The sequence below is a fragment of the Phycodurus eques genome, chromosome 3 (genome assembly GCF_024500275.1).
Source record: "Phycodurus eques isolate BA_2022a chromosome 3, UOR_Pequ_1.1, whole genome shotgun sequence".
Lineage (NCBI taxonomy): Eukaryota > Metazoa > Chordata > Actinopteri > Syngnathiformes > Syngnathidae > Phycodurus > Phycodurus eques.
Genome location: NC_084527.1, coordinates 2,172,101 through 2,186,018, shown reverse-complemented (window position 1 = coordinate 2,186,018; position 13,918 = coordinate 2,172,101). Strand labels below are relative to the sequence as shown.

Genomic DNA, 13,918 nt, shown 5'->3' with positions numbered 1-13,918 from the left:
ACAGTGTTGCTGATTGCTGATTAAAGTCAGATGATAGTCCGTTTAATTTCTCAACAGCGGGCCAGGGACAAGGGATCACCCAGCAGAAAAATGGTGGGAAGGGTTTTGTTCTCTTTTGTCTTCGTTTGAAATGAACGTACTTTCCCTCATTTTTTTCATTCAAACATAATTAGTGCTGCACTTTTTGAGTTTCCCAACTTACCATATCCTCGGAGCATTGCGCATTAAACTCAGCAATGGCGTTGCTGGCTCTGCCCACTTTCTGCAAGATTGATGGACCAGAGTCCGACTGGGACTGCCTCCTGGCACCCTTCTTACATCCTGATTTTTAGAAATGTGTGTCTCAGATGGCGAGGCAAGTGGGTCGTTCTGCATTAGATTTCTCTTTGCCTCCCTCTGGTAGCAAGTTGAATTTTAATTTGGGGTTTTCAATTTGTAAATAAAGTGCTGAGTGTCAATAAAATAGTCATATAGATGTAGCTAGGTTTTTTTTGCACATAACACATTGCCATCGTACAATTAATTACATCGAAATAATGAATATTATGGGAATAGATGTGTCATGTCATGTTATGCAATATCATTTCTGCCCAAAAGGTTTTCCCGCCATCAAACCTTAGTGTAGAAGCGTGTGCAGCCATCGTATAGAGGCAAAATCATATCCTCCCCAGAAAAAAATATGTATAAAAAAAAAAAAACAATTTTCAGTTTTTTGAAAGAAAAAAATGCAATTAATTGGAGAGCGACAATATGCATTTTCAATTGCTATCTGATGTGCCGAGAAACAATTAACTAATAATAAACAAAATTAATAACATATTAAGATACGCTTCCATGCACTTTTGAAGGAGACTTTTCATTCATTTGAATGTCCCTCTATTCTAGTCTAGACTGTAAAACAGTGGAACGATAAAATTAAAAAAAATGGCTTTCATAGAGTCATAGTCATTAAAAGAATCTGAAAATAGCATATAGCTATCATCTGTTCTGGGAGCATGGGTCAGGAGCTCTGACATCTCCAAAATTCCTCCTGTCGGGATAGGCGGCCATTTGTATTCTCTCTCATTAGGCAATTTGACTAATGAGCTGCCGTGGCTGCGGCGCGACTGAGGGACCCGCAGCCTGGCACCCGCTCCCTCTCTCAGCAGCCTGAGCACACACCCTCCATCGGAATGGCACAGATGGCACGCCCGGGCGACAAAATAAACTACAATATGTCTCCGAGATGCTGTCAGGCCTGGACACTATTTCTCATGTCAGAGAGTGCGGCTAAGGGCTGTGAGTGGGCATAGGGGGGGGTCCTCTTCCAGCGTTCTTTGCGTCTGTCTACTCACCATTATCCGCACAGGTGACAGAGAGCCGGTGCCGCAACGAGAATAGCATTTCCATGGGCTCCCCCTCAAATTGAGAGTCGCAGTGACATGGGAGCTCGAGCATTGTCTGGCCATGCTACAGATGGAGAGCAGGCTGCGTCACGTTGTTTGAAGGGGAAAAAAAAAAAAAAAAAAGATATTTTTAGAGGAGCTTTACTTGTAGATTCTTCTCATGTAACATGCATGTGATGTCAACACTTTAGAGGACATTCACTATATTATTTGGAAACTTTTTTTTGTTTTTACTTTCCCCCAAACTTTTATGTTGCTGTCAAACTAAACATAAAGCAGAGAAAATGACACGTTGTGTATTTTAAACAACTACATAGCCTCTCCTATCTTAATGCTAATATACAATGGGAAACACCATAGGGACACAGGCTAACAATTAGCATCTTTGTGGCGGTGTTCTTACCTTGAAATGTTGGTATATACAATACTCACGGGCATATATTGTTTATCCTCTGTAAAGAACGACTAATATTACTGCCGTACTGAGAAGCAAAGAGAGGAGTTACAGTATAGCCATATATGTGTCTTATACTGCCCCCTTTACACCAGAACTGGCAGTGCAATGTGTACAGTGAAGGAGAAAGTGTGACGAAACCTGTTTCATTCTATTTGATTCTATTTCATCATTCGTCATTACTTTATTTCTTTTTTCATAAAATATTATAGAGTGCTTTTTTCTCCTTTCTTTGTTTGTTTTGCTGGCATTTCATGGCAAGATGATTTGAGATTGCGACACCACCGAATTCTGGTATGGGCTCACGAAAACGAAAAGCAAACAAAAACCAGATCCTTTACTTTTTCATCTAATTCCGGAGCAACTCAGAATCACTCTGGAAATGCGACTCAACGGAGATCAATGTCGTTGCGCTGGATTAGTGAAGTGTAAAATAAAAGCTCATCAACATTCCGAAAGCTTTACCCGTAAGGTGTGGTTCAGGTCATTTGGGTCACGCTCCATCAAGTGCATCCAACAAGGGAAGGGTGAGGGATTAGTGCTGCGGCTGGCCTGCGAGGAAGCCCTTCCCGCCCTGAAACAGCCATCCATCTGTGCCCGGGGACTGGAGATGACAATGCAGCCATTGCTCACGGCACCTGACGGAGCCATTAATAAGGCGATGATCCACACGGGGCCTGCGCTGACTCCGTTCTTTACACTACAATCCCTCAAGCCACGGGTTCCTCCTTACTTAACGCCACCTCCGCGCTCACCGCTGTGATCATCGCCATCACTGCGGTCACCGCGCCAGAAATCTGAGGTGACGGTTTCCTGTTGACTGCTCGCACATACTCCACGTGCCAAGTAAACTATACTGCGATACACATGAGGTAATGAACCGTAGCCCGGCCATTTGAGCAGCTCCCAACATGCTTGATAATGGACTTCCTGGCTAGAAGATTGTATTTACATTACTTTTGCCCTTTGCGTTCGATTCGACCGTGGCGCGGGTATCCATTTCTTAACACCGAGTCATCTTCAGCACCTTTCCATTCATCTGGATGGAAGATAGCCTCGCCAGTACGGACGTTGGTGGAATACAAAGTGAGACTTGGTTTAAATGCAATAAGGAAAGCCGCTGGCCTTCGGTGCCGCGCAGACGTCTGTCCGCGCCGCACAGATCCATCAGCCCCCGCAATCTCGCCACTCCGCGGCTGCCTATTGATTCAAATGCGTTCGCTCGCTCTCTCTGCTCCCAGTGACAGTAGTGGTGCGTGCGCATTCGCCTGCTTTGATGTTGTTTTTCAATAACTTAAACAAGCCATCATACCTAGCGATAGGCCAGACCGCACTTTTTGGATCCGATACAATACCGATACATTTTCGTATGCAATGTAATGCAATTGCATCGACACTGGTTATTTCTTCATGGAAATGGTTTTCGTCAAAATCCTATTACACTTGCGCACAAATCATGTGACAAATACTGGCTATTTATACCAAATGCGGTATATATTGTAATGCGATCTGTAATGCAAGCAAAAATAAAAGAAATAGCAAATATGAATGAAACTCTTGTTTCCTTTTCTTCTTTAATTGTCTGAGCCAGAAATGTTCAACTTAAGTAAATCCATCCTCATGGTGTTGAAATCTGCATGACTTACAGTAAATTCGCTCCGTAAAAATGTTGCCTGTTACATATCCACACAGACCAAATAAAATAAGGATTTTAGTTTTGCACAACTACTTTAAAGAAATATTCAATTAACATTACGAAAACCAATGTCTGTTTTAAACAGCGGACAACGTGATATACAGCAAATATCTACTTCATCTGAAGTGTGTTGTGTTAAAATTTCATTTTGTTCACAATCTTTAAGGATTAAGGACGAAGGTAACAGTTCTGTCTGTATAGATACCTTGTCCACACGTCGCCTTTTTGCAAACATTTTGCTGGTGAAGGAGACGGCAGTGCAGCTTGTCTTCTTTCGAGCTCACTGGACTCTCGGGATGTGGGATCTTCTCTTCAGGTCTTTGAACAAATTGCTTATGTTACCGCTATGTAAAAATGTTTCGTCCAACACTTGGATCCTTGCCGTCACCGTGTCGAGGGGTGTAAACACGGACCGGCGCGAAACACCGCCATGTACGGGGGGGCCGTGTCGGCGCCGAGTCGTTGAAATAAGCTATCAAAAACAGTTCAAAGTGATCCACCCCCGATGGAAAGGAAATCCATGATGGCCGTCCCAATCACCCTCCTCCAGATAACCTCACTTTTGAAACAACGTGGCCATCAAAGCAGGCCTTGAACAGTCTGTGATTGTAGAAAGCAGTTGGAAACCACAGTGGACTTGTTTACGCTTTGTCGTTTTTACCTCCACCAAGGAAGTAATGTTCTTCCTCGTGCATTTCGTTAGTGAAAACATCTAATGTTATTTTTACATTTTCTTCCCCCTTTGATTGTGTGAATGTTGTGGAAGACAACCTACACAATTTGTTGCCGATCCATAAATGTGCAACTCGACAATATACTTATGACTGTTTCAGTTAACTATGGAATTTTGATTTTATTGTATTTTATTACTGTAGTAGTAGAAGAAGAAGTTCACAAAGAGCTCTGCCATTTTCCACACTGTACTTGGAATATTATCATTACCAGATCTGCTCTCTACTGGCTATTCTCGATTGTTATTTTAGTCCTGCGGTGGAGCCAAAATTAGAAACAAGCTTACCCGCGGCCGCGCAGTCTCGGATCATTCTTGGATTACAAGGATCGTATTGTTCCATGACCAAGGAAGCAAAGAAAGCCATTCAAGTGAGTGACAAAGGGAGGCAGATTTTCGAATTTCCTAAAAACGACGGCAAGCTCCAAAACCGTAAATCTGCTTCAGTTTATACTTGTAAATTTCTTTCCCAGCGGCAGCCGCCTGAAGAACACCAGTTGGGAGGGAACTCGGCCCGCTGATATTCGGGCCTGCGTCGAAGCGCATTGCAGCAAGTGTCGGAGCTCCAGAGTTTTCTTTTTTTTTAACGAGGCCAAGCAGCTGCAGTTTTCCCTTCAGCCTGGAAACGAGAGGCTTTGTATCTCTTGTCACCTCGTGTTAATTTATGCCCTAATGTTGTTGTTTTTTAAAATAAAGAGCTGCACTCTAGCCTGACACCGGTGACACCTTGATTCCAGTGCACGATGCACCATTAATAATCGACTGGCAGCCATCGCACCATTTTAACCACGATCATTATGATAAAGGGCATACACTTAATTACAGGCCTGCTTAATTATAGCTCTGTTGAAGCTCGTTTGTTTGGTCAAATGCTAATTATACTGCCATGCTTTTGGCAAGTCCTCATTTCAATCTACCTTTTTTGTGGGCTGAACCCTGTGGCTTATTTTCATGCAAATTTGATATCCGGCGAACGTTTTGTCTTTCATCTTTCAATTTTTCTGTGCCGGGTGTAAGTGTGGCTTTGTTTGTGAGGTGAACATATTTCTGACAAGACAAAATCAGGAATAATCAAGAGTAATTAAAGTGGAAGAGTGTTGGGAAGGGCTGAGTTGGAGGAGAGAAGCAAAGAATAAGAAAAGGCTTTCATCTTGTCTCCGGAGATGGCTGGGAGGGGAGCTGTCGGGAGCGTGGGGATGTCGATAGCTTTGTTGCTTCTTTATGCCACATGTAGTTTTGTTCAAACTCTCAAAGTCAAGACAAAATTGTGATTTTTGGTAGAAAAAGTCACATTTCAAAAATCTTCTTTTTTCTTTTTTTTTTTTTTACAGCCATGGATGATGTACCCTTTGAGATCACTCAGCGATTTTATGATTCACCCAAAGAGGTAAAATCACACCGAAAGCTTCAAAATCATTCCAGTGTATGTTAAGGATATCATATCCACAGCCGTAGCCAAGGCAACGTCAGCGGTCCGGAGGCGTATGTCGTGATAACGCTGAATGTTGTACAGCTTTGTATTTTTTTGCACTGATTTGGAATTTGGATATTACAGCTGAAATAAAGTTTGAAAACAACATTATCTATCTTGAAATCCATTTAACCATTTTCTGTAAACATTGAACCACCGGGTCACGAGAGGTCACTAAGAGCGAGCTGCTAGTTTAGTCGCGGTCACGACGCTCTTGGCTGAACTCAGGCGTTCATTTGCGATCATGCAACTGTGTCCATTCCATACAAACACAATACAGATATCGGGCTCTATTTTCATGACTAGCGCAAATCCAGCCCTGCGCTTGGCGTACAATTGCAAGAAGGCGGTTAGACCAGGTGGTGGTAATTTCGTAGGCGGGCGCCAAGGTGACGTAATTGAAACGAGGTTTGCGTCGTGTGGGCGTGAACACAGCCGACTCCAAGTCGTCTTCTTTCGTTCGTTGAAGCGTGCAAAGTACGTTTATAAGGAACTGCAAGCAGACTTCCACGGGCGGATGATGTAAAGTGGACTTCGGGGGGAGATCACAGATCACGATCTGCGTCGTGAAGTGGGCACTTGGACATTGTGCCCCACCGACGATCAGTCGTGCCCGTGTGCCTCCTGTATTTATGAATGAAATAAGTCTGACACACGTCCGTGGAGCTCGCGTATTTGTCTGTCTGCACCTCGATCAAATTCATCAAAATCGTGTTAAACCAGCCATCTATCTTGCGCCAAAAGTTGGATGTGGTGTGAGTAGGCGTACGTTTAGACCGGCATTCAGTCACCAATTTGTCACATGCATGGGGCAGATGCCAAAAGAGACACCCTCGCTGCGTCGCATCTTGGCGCAGACCGGTCTGCCAAATTTGCAAACACGCCAGCGAGCCTTGCGCCTCCACAGAAGTCCAATGAGGCCACCTTCAAACAAAGCAAACCTGACCTGCTCTCATGGGTAAACTAAACAATTCTTCTTTTCTGTTTTATGCATGAATTTTAACCTTTTATGTGAAGCGTAACCTATTTTTATGTATTATTTCTACCCCAATTCCTATGAAGTTGGCACATTGTGTTAAACATAAAGAAAACTGAATCCAATGATTTTCAAATTATGTTCGGCCTATATTTAATTGAATACACTACAAAGACAAGATATTTAATGTTCAAACTGAAAAACTTGATGGTTTTTAGCAAATAACTTTCTTTAACTTAGAATTTGATGGCTGCAACACGTTCCCAAAAAGCTGGGACGGGGTCATGTTTACCACTGTGTTACATCACCTTTTCTTTGAACAACATTCAATAAACGTTTGGGAACTGAGGACACTAATTGTTGAAGCTTTGTGGGTGGAATTCTTTCCCATTCTTTCTCGATGTACAGCTTCGGCTGTTCAACAGTCAGGGGTCTCCGTTGTTGTATTTTACGCTTCATAATGCACTACACATTTTCAATGGGAGACAGGTCTGGACCGCAGGCAGGCCAGTCCAGTACCCACACTCTTTTACTACGACGCCACGCTGTTGTAACACGTGCCGAATGTGGTTTGGCGTAGTCTTGCTGAAATAAGCAGGGGCGTCCGTGAAAAGACATCGCTTGGATGGCAGCATGTGTGTCTCCAAAACCTGTATGTACCTTTCAGCATGAATGGTGCCATCACAGTTGTGTCAGTTACCCATGCCATTGGCACTAACGCAGCCCCATACCATCACAGATGCTGGCTTTTGAACTTTGCGTCCATAACAGTCCGAATGGTTCTTTTCCGCTTTGACCCGGAAGACACGACATCCACAATTTCCAAAAACAATTGGAAATGTGGACTCGTCGGACCACAGAACACTTTTCCAGTTTGCATCGGTCCATCTTAGATGAGCTCAGGCCCAGAGAAGCCGCCGGCGTTTCTGGGTTGATAAACGGCTTAGTAGAGTTTTAGGTTGCACTTACGGACGTAGCGCCGAACTGTATTTACTGACATTGGTTTACTGAAGTGTTCCTTAGCCCATGTGATGATATCCTTTACACATTGATGTCGGTTTGTGATGCAATGCCGTCTGAGGGATCGAAGGTCACGGGCATTCATTGTTGGTTTTCGGCCTTGCCGCTTCCATGCAGTGATTTCTCCAGATTCTCTGAACCTTTTGATGATATTATGGACCGTAGATGATGAAATCCCTAAATTCCTAGCAATTCTACGTTGAGGAAGATTGTCCTTAAACTGTTCGACTATTTTCTCACACACTTGTTCACAAAGAGGTGAACCTCGCCCCATCTTTGCTTGTGAGTGACTGAGCAATTCAGGGCAGCTCCTTTTCTACCCAATCATGGCACCCACCTGTTCCCAATGAGCCTGTTCACCTGTGGGATGTTCCAAACAGGTGTTTGATGAGCATTCCTCAACGTTTTCGCCACCTGTCCCAGCTTTTTTGGAACGTGTTGCAGCCATAAAATTAGAAGTTCATGGTTATTTGCTCAAAAGAATCAAGTTTATCAGTTTGAACATTAAATATCTTGTCTTTGTTGTGTATTCAATTAAATATAGGTCGAAGATGATTTGCAAATCATTGTATTCTGTTTCTATTTATGTTTAACACAACGTCCCAACTTCATCGGAACCGGGGTTGTACGTTCTGTCCATTTGTCGTGGTGTATTGTGTTTTTACTGTGGCCTGTGTGTTTTATGACATCCACTTTCGGACAACGGATGACATTTAGCCACTGTGCTAACTCCGGCATATTTCCATGAATGCTTTTTTGCTGACGTGTTGATTCATGTGCGTTGTCCTCATTAAATAAAGAAATAAATAAGTCAAGATCTGCCACCATTTGCGCACGTTGCGCAATCTACCAAACTAGAGCCCATACACCTTCTGGCGACGGGGGGTCACGCTGGACTATGACGTCTCCCGAAACGATGGATCTGATTCCATTTTGTCCGCTCAGTGTGAAGCTCTGTTCTTTCACTTCTTCCATCTTTTTGACTGAACTTCTTCCCTCTCTCCCCCCGTTTATCGCTCCACTCCACTCCACTTCCCAGCCTTTCCATTCCTGCCTTCTCCTGCTCACCGAAGCTTTTGTTTTTTGCCCCGATAGTTTCCTCTCTTCTTGACTTCCTTCTTCCCTCCCCCATTCCTCCACTGTCCTTTCAATTCTTCTCATCCGCATCCCGTTGTCCTCCACTTCTCTCGTTTCGCATCCCTTTATCTGCTATCCTTTCCTTTCCCTCACCCCGAGTGATGAATGCATGCACTCGGGCAGCGCTGGCTCAATGCGATCCATTTGGCTGGCTGGCAGCGGTTGTCACCGTAGCCGGTTCGTATTGACACAGAGCGAGAGGATTAAAGATTTTAAGCATGCTTACTTAGCCATGAGCCTAACCGCCATGTTCCTTGTGTGTTTTTTTTTCTCCTTTCCCTCTTCCCTTCTCCCTCCTCTCCACGCTTTTGATTTCAGATGCAGCAAGTCAATTTAATGGGCATTACGATCAAATCCCTGGCAGAGATCGAGGAGGAAGTGAGTAGAGGCTGCCGCCGCTGGCCCGGAATGCAAAGCAAACAATCTCGGGCTTGTAATTAAGTGTCTGAGACAGCGAGACCCTGTTGGCTCCACTAAGCCCCGGTTGAATAAAAGCATGCCCCGGATGGGCAGCCATTGCCTCTTCAAAAGCTTTGTCTCCTGTTCCAAAGCCCTTGACTTTTATTCCCCGATTCTTCTCCAAAACAGTTCAATCCAGCAGAGCTCTCGGAATGTCGGAGGTTCTCGAGGTTTGGGTCTTCTAATCGGCACCCGGGAAAAGATGAGCTCGCGCAGAGAACATGCTCAATTTCCTCGCTACACTGTAGCCTGCGGGAATTAAGACCCGCGTGTGTGTGTGTTGCACGCTATATGGGTGTGCTTTAAACGGAGGGGCAATCCGCCCCTCCCCTCGCTCTCATTAGCACGGTTCCGTGGTATCTGAACTGCCAGAAAGTGACAGAGCACTGGAAAAGAACAGGTGCTGTTGGATTTGAGATGTGTTGCGGCGCAAACACTCCCTCATCAAACCAGGTGTCTGTTCTGCACTCTGCCTCTGTCTTCTGTCACAAACCATCCCAATCACGCCGTCGCCGTGCTGTCATACGGTCACCTGATTGAAGCTCACTGTCAACGTCGCGTGCGTGCGTGCGTGCGTGCGTGTTTGTGCGCTCGACCCGGTCGCTCATGCCGGCTGCTCTCTCCTCTCCGCTCCCTCGCCTCTTCCTTTTTCTTTTCAGCGGGTGTGATTAGCAGGCGGCCACATGGTGAGCTGAGCCGGGGAAGGGAAGGGCATGAGAAATCATTAATTACAGCCGCGCTGGAGCTGATGAAGTAAATGTGAGATAGTGTAACACGCTGGATTTAGTCAAGTGGACGACAGCACAAGATTAATGGCGCGGCCGGGCTGATGAGGATGAAGTCGCAGCTTAGCTTGATAATTAGTTTCCAAGTGGAAGCATCCCTCACAATTGTGTTATTTTTACTTCTCTCTCCTCTTCTTATTATCCCAGGATGATATCTACACAAGCGGGAGAGAAATATAATTAGTGAGACGTTTACAAACATAACACAAGTGCTGCTTTTCAGCAGAAAACTGGAATCGAGCGCAGACCTCCACCCAGGCCAAACAATTCTTCAAATCTCCTTTATTTTCTTCATTAACATGCATCCACTGCTCAGAGGGAGGGAAAAATGAGAAACATATTGGAAAATGCTCTCAATGTAACAATAGGATCAACATTTAGCAGTATATCCCCTGACCCATTTCCCTCCAGCTGTCCAACAAGTTTGGTAAAAATGGGCTTAATATTGTTTCGCATAATCCCGCTTTGAGAAAAACAGCACCAAGGAAAGCTCTTGGTGGAGGTAATTGTGTTAATTATCAAATGGTAATGTCCATTTGCTTCATTTCCACTCAGGTCAACTCTGTACTTGTTTTCTGGTGTCGAAAAAAAAGCGAGTTGGCGACCTTTGGAGTCTTTCAGAAAAAAAAACCATACAGCATTTGATTGAACCACTGCTACGACTGATTTCGGAATGTTCCGTTTTGAATTGTTGTCCAGAAGTTCCCGCGAGTGAGTGCGTAGGATGCCCTTAAAACCAAACGTCACGTCGTTTTGAGCGAATTGCCCGGTTTCCAACCCCGCTGAAAACATGGCCGCTTGCAAGTTACGTGCTCCGCGACTCGATGTAGACGACGCAATTGGAGAGAAGACCATTTCCTAACAGGCATCACTTAAGCGGCGCCTGCAATGATGTTGGTTCCAGCAATTAGGCATTCTTTGCATTTCCCAGATGACTCGCAAAACTTGCGGATATTATAATTGCTTTTAGCCACGCATATCTAATTTGTGTCTTTTTAAGTGTTAATTAGTACACGATTTAAAGTGACGTCTTTGTGTGGTTTGCCGTGCTGAAAGATGTTGGCGGCGGCCGGCTTGATGATTTGAGTTTAGGGAGTGCGTGAGGATGGAGGATGAAGCGTGTGCGCACACATGCCGGGCACTTTCATTAGCACCCGTGCATGATGGCTCGTCAGCATTGCTTTGGGAGTTAGCGTGCGTGTTCCCTTGCGTTTCTTCCCGACGTATGCGCGCTTGGTTGCAGAGAGGCACCGAGGTACACAGCGTGCGCGTGGTGTGAGAGCGAGAGCTCCAAATAGAGGTGGAATTAATGAAGACAACATGTCACATATTTTTGGCAGTGGAGCAGGAACAGGAAATGAAGCCGGGCTCGTCTGGGCGACTGCCGCCCGTGTTCGAGTGTGTCACTGTCCTGTCAGCCTGTGTGTAAAACTGGCAGACATTGATACATGCTCGCCCCGATAACGCCCCGTCCCCTCATCCATCATCCGCACACGCACACTCACCCGCTTTTCAATACATGGGCTACATACATCCATACATCCATACATATGCCTACATATACGGACTGGAATGATTCATTTGCTGCGTGGCCAGCTGCTGAAAGTGAATTTATTGTGTGGTGGGGCCCTGAGTGTCCCCGCTAACGGGGTTGTGACACGTGACAGGTTTCGGGGTTCCGTCGAGTTGATGCAAATCACAATTGGAGGTGTTTTGATGGAGACAACATGCAATACAAAGATAGTTTGCACGCCGGCTTTTGTTGGAGAGCTGGAACATTTACTCCAGTAATGTTTCAGCTCCCTCTAGTGTTTCGTTAAAGTAATGCAACTGTTTGGGAAATTGTCACAACGTTCAAACAATGGCATACGATTACAATTTACAATTTCGTGTGGTTTGTGTTCTTTCTATATTAGCGACTCCGTTGTGCCATGGCATGAGAGATCATCTGGTGTGGCGTAGGAAATTATCCAATTTCAATTTAATGGTCCCCAAAAAAATAACAAATCATATTTATTTACTACAAATAATTTGTCGTTTGTCGTCTATTTATGACAGCAACGTACAGTGACGGGCAGAAGTGCGAAATGTACCCAGAATGTACACTAAACGTGTGTATCCACCTGTTGCCAATCATTCACCAGAATTATTATTATTTCCTGATGATTATTATCAGTGATGAAGACTCCTATGAGCATGCGACTAAATTGAGATCATGATTATTTGCGTATGCCGTATATACTTTTGATAACAATTTTGTTTGCTGGAGCCCAGAGAGACTTTTTCTTTTTTTTTTTTTTATGTATAACGTGCCAATTGATTCGTGAGTCACGCTGCACAGACTGGAGTGACGTAGGCACACCAGGAGAGGGCAGTATAAAAGGTTTCCCTCCAATTCTCACTTCAGACCGAAGTCCTGTTAGTCCTCGTACATTATTACCTATATTTACCTGAAACATATCTGACATAAATGCTCATGGTATTAAAATAGGCAAGACATATATTTGTCTGCTTTTAAAAAGCTGTAAAGAGTCTTGTGTGATGTGTTTGGCGAGTTCGGATTTGAGTGTAGACGCGCATTCAAGCACGTGTTCTCTTTGCGCAATATGTGTTCACTAATTGTGTTTTTTTTCCCCCTCCTGCCGCAGTTTCACTACAACTTCAGCACAGAGCGAAGCATTGTTGCATAACGTTCCTCTGAATTCCTTCAATGTGCTGGACCACACGGGTGGACAAAAGCCATGGCAGAAAACAACAGCGGATTGATGAGGTTTTGGGGGGCGAAAGCATGGCTTTGTACCAGTGACGTGCGGTCCGGGTACGCAAGTGAGAGAGAGAGAGAGCCTCACTGCCCCCTGGTGGTCTTTCCTTTCCACTGCATGTGAATAGTAAAAAAAAATAAAAAAAACCTTCTGATTACATGAAAGTGTTCCATTTTAGTTCTACGGTCCGTGCTTTAGGTTGATTTTCTTTTTCAATCCAATAATTTCAATGATTTCATCATTGTCACAGCGTTAAGCCAGCGGTCCTCAACTGTTAAAAATACTATTTTGAAATGTAACTCCGCTGACATGTACCCATTATGTGACAGGAAAAGACATAACGAGAACATTGAGACTAAAGATGCATAATAAACCAAGAGAAACATTAGGATGGTTCAGGATTACCAACTGAATGAAATATGGTCGCCCACCTCGCCCACAGGAAGATTGTACAAAAGGGCAGAAAACATTTATAGCACTGCACTTGCTGACGTTTAACACACTGTCTAATATATTTCACGAAAAGCGTGTGACATTTTGTCTTTCCCATCGACCAGAAAAGCCGCTAAAAGTGCACAGTGGAGTCTGGTATGTACGCTGCCACAACAGTGTTGAGTTTAGCGTCAAAGAGCTCCAGACTGTCACGTGACTGACAGTCACGTGACGTGGTCAGTGCCTCACCAATCGGGAACCTCACCGCATGTCACTGCTTTGTACAATGCAATGCAAAATGTTCTGATTCAATTATATTGGACAAGAGGATTTTGTAAAACACTTCCATGTTGTTGTTGTTTTTTTTAATGAGAATCTTGTGAAATGCTAAAAATAAATGCAATTATTATCAAATTGAGACGTGCAATTTTAATTTGGCGGGAACGTTGGCATTTGACATCCCTTGGTTTCCACTGAGGGACCACAAAACCCACAACAAACAGACAGATGTCTCTGATGTGCATCTTCTCGCAGAAATGGATTTCCATCACGCAGTTCATCATGCAGCGTGCACAACCGGCGAGCCTTGACCCCTGACCCCCAAACTCCAC

The 13,918-nt window shown here is 44.4% G+C and overlaps 1 protein-coding gene across 1 annotated transcript in view; it reads left to right on the top strand.

Annotated features, from left to right (window-relative positions):
* Positions 1-13,459, top strand: part of LOC133400500 (multivesicular body subunit 12B-like) — a 40,047-nt gene extending 26,588 nt beyond the window's left edge. Inside the window, exons 7-9 of the mRNA XM_061673263.1 lie at positions 5,597-5,652; positions 9,188-9,247; positions 12,762-13,459. Of these exons, the coding sequence (XP_061529247.1) occupies positions 5,597-5,652; positions 9,188-9,247; positions 12,762-12,803 (158 nt within the window). The 3' untranslated portion in view covers positions 12,804-13,459. The remainder of the gene's footprint in view (positions 1-5,596; positions 5,653-9,187; positions 9,248-12,761) is intronic.
* Positions 13,460-13,918: the final 459 nt, after the last annotated feature.